The sequence below is a fragment of the Chrysochloris asiatica genome, unplaced genomic scaffold, assembly GCF_000296735.1.
Source record: "Chrysochloris asiatica unplaced genomic scaffold, ChrAsi1.0 scaffold00048, whole genome shotgun sequence".
NCBI classification, from domain to species: domain Eukaryota; kingdom Metazoa; phylum Chordata; class Mammalia; order Afrosoricida; family Chrysochloridae; genus Chrysochloris; species Chrysochloris asiatica.
The window spans coordinates 8,749,422-8,755,719 of NW_006408566.1; the positions used below are offsets into that span (position 1 = coordinate 8,749,422).

Here is a 6,298-nt window from a genome sequence, read left to right on the forward strand (position 1 = left end):
GATCTTGTTTGATTGCTCTTCTAGTACTTTCCTGACTTCTTCTTTGTTTTCCCTTACCCCTTTTCAGAGCATCTGAATTTGTTTCCATATCATTTTTCTGAATTCCTTCTCAGGCAAATCCAAAACCTGCTCTTCCTCTTCTGGAGAGCCTTTGTCTGTCTCCAGCTCATTTGTCTCAGTTACTCTTTTCTGTTTTGGGACATGTTTTGAGATCTTTTGTTGTGCTTTGTTTGTCATTTCTAGTAGTTATGTGGGTTTTTAATGCTATAATGGATGTTTGTTGTTTTGTTATTAAGCCTACTGGGTGTCTCCTGGTGGATATGATCAGGAGATAGGCTTCCTTCTTCGCATGTAATGCTTAGCAGCAGTTATTGGCTCTTGTCTTAATGGTGGAATATTATGGGGTATGCTTGTAACTTGGCTATATGGCCACAATTGCTGTCTCTTCTTGGGTAACATAGGGAGAAAAAGCTCCCACCTCCAGGAAAAATGTGTGATCAATAGGACCAAAAGCAGAAGCAATATCAAAGCAGAGATAAAAAACCACCACTTTTAAACAAAAATAAAACTGTGGCCGACTGGCCAGTCACCTTGCCACACAGGCAGTGTGTGTGCACTGTAGAAGCCTCCAGCAGTGGGTGGGGTGTCTCCTCACTCAGGCCCCTCCTCTAGTCACGACGGTAGAGGTGCACAGATGGATATTGAAAAGTTAATGAGAGAAGGATTGTCTACTATTTTTGTCTCTGAAGGTCAGTTAGGTATCTGCATGTGCCCAGCGTAATACTTGAGATAGTTGCGTTCTTTTATGTTGGGGTTTTGCAGATTATTGATATGGTTTGTATGTTAAGCCTGACAGGCCTGCTTTTTTCTTGCTAGATACACCAGAGTAAATGATCCTGCACATCTCTGTGCCATAGGAAAACAGTGGGCTCAGCACTGGACTTTTTTTGGGGGGGTGCACACCCACTTGCCTGAAGGCATCTGAGCTGGGCAAAGAAGGTGCGACAGGGAAGAGGAGGAAAAAATGTGTAGAATTCCCCGCATCTCCTTTTGCAAATGTCACTGCACTGCTTTTAGCGCAGGTTCCCTGTGCTGGTCTGGCTGTAGCCCCACCCTCTGAACTCCGCCCGGGCTGGGTGGCTGTAGTGGGAGTCCCCTCTTGAGCAATTCCTAAATCACAGTAATTTCCTTTATATCGTGATTTTTCCACTTGCGCATGCGGGAAACTGACACCCTGCACCTTATGCTAGATCCAGAGTCCTGGTGTTGTTCCAGGAAAGCAGCTTCTCTGGGTTTTCAATCCCTCCCCCACAGAGCCTGTCCTACCTGGCTGTCTCTGCTACTGCCAGAAACCTTAATGCTTCTTAAAGAAAATAATAGCAAAATGTTAAGACTACTTTCACTGAATGATTTCAGAAAGGGTTTGCTTTCTTTATTTTTAACAAGTCATCCAAATAATCCCATAACTGAAAAATCAAGTGACAAATATTTGAGAGGCCCCTTTTATTAACGTAGCACAGATGGGACAATGGAGTACCAGTAAGCTGTTAACCTAAAACTAAATGATTCAAACCCATCAGACACTCTGTGCTAGAAAGAAGTGGCTTCTGCAAAGATTATAGCCTTGGAAACCCCAGGGGTAAGTTCTACTCTACCTTTCAGGGTGGCTATGACTTAGAATCAACTCAACAGCAATGGACTATCTTTTATAAAATATTAATTGGCTTTTTTCAACTATGTTGTTGCTACTACATGCTGTCAAGTTAGTTCCAACTCATAGTGACCAGGAATGGGTGGGTTTTAACTGTTGACCTTCAGGGCTTATGCTACAGTGCCACCATAAAAACCCTATAAATTATTTAATAATTTCTAGTAGTGGTTACGAATCGGGCTGCGAACCTTACGGTCAGCGGTTCGAAACTACCAGCTGCTCCGCGGGAGAAAGATGAGGCTTTCTACTCCCGTAAAGATTTACACCCTCGGAAACCCTGTACAGGGTCGCTATGGGTCGGAACCGACTCGACGGCACTTAACAACAACAACAGTGTTATCTTATATACACAACCAATATAGAAAGATAATTTTTAATGATTATAGTAAATGTAAGAAAATAGAAACCAAAACAAGTAATTCAGAAAATAGTTTTTAAATTACAAAAATAGTAAATACTTGCCAAAACTTTCCAACAATACATAGGTAATGATTGTTAACAATCTGTTTCCAAACCCTTCGAAATAAATAAGTATAAATACAGATGTGTACCAGATGCAAAAATAAAAGCAAAAATTAATAAGTTGATTAATATTATTGCATCCACACTATAAAAATTAGATATCAGAATGCCATCAAAGCTAAGGATTCAATTGGCTGGACTGAATTTCACCTAAAATCTTCAAAGAAGCATTTGAAGTTTATAGATATCACATCTATAAATTTATAATAATGACAATAATTCATAACAAAGATCATGTGATATATATTTGTAATTCAATATTACTATATTTGCTAAATCAATTTAAATGCTTAAATTATATCTTATTTCTATTGAATCAACTTAATTAAAAGATCATTCTATTCTGTTTACATGTTTCTTGCAAATGATCTCCTTTCTCTCCAAAAGAACCCTAAATGACAAAGTAAAGACATATGTTATGATGGTAACAATGTCCAGGATCTCATCTCATCCTCCAAACTTGATCAAACCACAGTCCTGCCAGAAAGCCAATGTGAAACAATAAAATGGAATTTAATAAGAGTTAAAAGTACACTAAAAAGAATTAATATGTTATTTCTCTTGATAATCCCTTCTTGCATAATTTTTTTGGGGGAATCTGTAACTTGGGTATTTTGTGTTAGTATATGGTGGTGGTGATGTGCTGTGGAGTCGGTTCCAACTCATAGCAACCATGAATAGAGTTTTTTTTCTTTCATGGAACTGCTGGTAGTTTAGAGCTGCTGATCAATACACCTTGATTGCATGTTTGATCAATTTCAGATTCAAGAAGTTGGTAGAACTCTTTTATTTCATCCTCACTGGTTTTAGTGGTTGGTTTGTAAATTTGAATAATAGTGGTATTAACTGGGCTTCCCTGTAGGCACATGGATATTATCCTATCACAGACAGTGTTGTGCCTCATGACTGATCTGGATATGTTCTTTTTGACAATGAATGCAACACCACTCCTCTTCAATTTGTCATTCCTGGCATAGTAAACCATGGGGTCATCAGATTTTAAATGGTCAATACCAGTCCATTTCAGATCACTAATGCCTAAGATATCGATGTTTATGCATTCCATTTCATTTTTGACAGCTTCCAATTTTCCCAAATTCATACTTCATACATTCCATGTTCAAATTTTCAGTGGATGTTTACAGCTCTTTCTCTTCATTTTGAGTTGTACCCCATCAATAAATGAAGGTCCCACGGGCTTTACTCCATTCGTGTTATCACAGTCAACTCTACTTTGAGGAGGCAGCTCTTCCCCAGTCACATTTTGAGTGCCTTCCAACCTGAGGGGCTCATTTTATGGCACTGTATCTGACAGTGTTTCTCTGCTATTCATAAGGTTTTCAGTGACTAAAGATTTGGAAGTAGTTCATCACTCTTACTTCCTAGTCTGTCTTTATTTGGAAGCTCATCTGAAACCTGTCCACCATGAGTGACCCTGCTGGTATTTAAAATCCTGGTGGCATAGCTTTCAGAATCACAGCAACTCACAAGCCACCACAGTACGACAGACTGACAGACAAGTGGTGGCTCTTTGGTTTTAAGTGGAAACTGTCACTTTAAATTTTGAGGAGCTCTGTGCACATGCATAGTAGAACCCTCCAGGGGTGGGGTTGGGGTGTCCACCTGTTAGTAAAGTATAGAGTCGACTAAAATGAGGAAGACATTGAGATCTGTTGGCATAGTGGCAGCAGCAATGGACCGGCAGTGTTTCATTCTGTTGTGCTTAGGGTCACTATGAGTCAGTTCCAGGTCGATGGTACCTAACAACAACAACAGAGTAAGGTCTTTGGTGGAAACCTGAGACCTACCCAGAACTGCTGTGGGAACAAGAGTTCAACCTTTGAAGGAAAGACCTGCAGAGTTTAAAAATATTACTGATTGACTTTTTTTAATTTTAAGCAAGCAGTTTTTATTTCAAATGCATCAAGACAGAAAAAGTCTGTACCCATCAGATAAAATCCCCTTCTAGGACTGAAAGTTAAAGGGAGCCAACAAGCAGACAGTCTGGCATTTTCATTGGTGATCTCCTGGGTCTACTTGATGAGTGGGAAGTGGGGTAATACACAGCAATGAAGAGACCACTTGAAAGAAAGGAGAGGAAGGGCTGACTGCTCTGAAGTTTAGAGAGTTTGTAGACTCATGAGTCTATGGGCACTGACCTTGCCCATGGGGGCTAAAGCTAAGAGAGAGAAAGGACACTTCAGGGAGAAGTGTGTAGACTCCCAAGCTTGCTGCTGGTACTCATTTGACCTAGCTTAAAATGCTAGGCCTGAATAGACCAGAATCCAACCAAATGAAGAAAAATGTTTGATACAGTAAACTGGTATAAGATCCACTTTGATGATTTTCTCTGAACTGGACTTTGCTTATGAATGTAGATGACCAGAGTTCCAAGGAACAAAAGAATCTTCTCATTAAGGAATTTGTTTTTCTTCTGAAAGTTAATAATAGGAGAAATTGTGCAAGTGGAAGAAGGGGAACATGGCAACGCTCTATGCTTTCTGTGTAATTTTTCTGTAAACTTAAGACTACTTTTTTTTTTAAAAAAGTCTGTTTAAACAACAATAACAACAAAAAAAACAAATTATAGAGTGGGAGAAAGAATTTGCAAAACATAATAAACTGTTAAGGCTAATACTCACTGTCGTTGTTGTTAAGTGCCATCAAATCAATCCCAACTCATAGTAACCCTATGGTTTATGAGGAGCAGTTGGTGAGTTTGAACTACTGATCTTGCAGTGCAAACCAGCCTTGCAGTCTAATGCTTACCCTACAGTGCTACATCAGGAATATACACTACATTTTAGAAATTTCTTAGTCAATGAAGACCAGTGACATTCAACAATAAAATGGTTGACGTATATGAATTAGAATATCACCTAAAAACATAAAATGGTCACTAAGCAATTGACAGCTTCACTAATAATCAAATTAATATGGCACCTCATTTTAATTTTATTATCTGACAGTGCAAAATAGTTAAGGTGTGACTATATGTATATTTAGTTGAAATGCAGTTGAGTCTATAAATTGCATGAAACTGCTGAAGAGATTTCACAGCATCTGTCAAAATTTTTAATGTGTAAACTATTCAGCATAGAAATTCTTCTTCAGGAATTCATCTACAAAAATAGCCACTGAAATATACAATGACATAAGAGGTATCTGAATTCTCAAAGGAGCATTCTTAAATAGAGAATAAGAAATGTCTATCAGTGAAAAACTGGACAATAAAATTCCTAATTATGATACAATACATCACCATGCAGTCATTAAACAAAAAGTAAACTAGAAAATACAAGAACAGCTGTCATAATCATTGAAATACTGCTAAGTGTAAAAAAGAAAAATGCATAATAATACAAATAGACAAGTTATATCTTTAGAACTCTGTGTGTATGAGAGACAGAGAGTTCTGGAAGGATATACCATCAGGTTGTTTTCAAAAGGTTGGGAAAGGTTTACATTTTCACACTATTTCCAAAGGATTGGGGGAAGGTTTTCATATCTACAACTATATATTTGTTTAACATGTATTGGATGAAAAGAATTCCTAACTGGAAACAGGAAATTCTGCCAACCAATAAGTGTTTCTCTAAGGGAAAAATCTCTACCTTAGATAGGGAGATTAAAACAGCAAATAACTTACCCCAATGTAACAAAGCCACATAGAATTTTTGACAACTCATCTTACTTCAGAGAAGCAGTGCTGAAAAACAGAAAATATAAAACAATAACATGAACAAAGAACAATTCCCCCCCACACACACACATACATATGAAAGCAGCAGTCAAGAAATCAAACGCTGTACTGCATTAGGAAAATCTGTTGCACAAGACCTTTTTAAAGTGTTGAAGACCAAAGATGTCAGCTTGAAGACTAAGGTGCGCCTGACCCAAGTCATGGTATTTTCAATAACCTCATATGCATGCGAAAGATGGACCGTGAATAAGGAAGACTGTAGAAGAATTGATGCTTTTGAGTTATGTTGTTGGAGGAGAATATTTAAAGTGCCATGGGCTGCTAAAAGAACCAATAGATCTGTTTTGGAAGAGGTTACATTC

General features: G+C 38.1%; 1 protein-coding gene across 1 annotated transcript in view; it reads right to left on the reverse strand.

The window, feature by feature from the left end:
• LEPR (leptin receptor) overlaps window positions 1-5,939 on the reverse strand; it is a 116,170-nt gene extending 110,231 nt beyond the window's left edge. The window contains exon 1 of the mRNA XM_006862501.1: window positions 5,883-5,939. Coding sequence (XP_006862563.1) covers window positions 5,883-5,922 — 40 coding nt within the window. The 5' untranslated portion in view covers window positions 5,923-5,939. The remainder of the gene's footprint in view (window positions 1-5,882) is intronic.
• Between the last annotated feature and the right edge of the window lie 359 nt (window positions 5,940-6,298).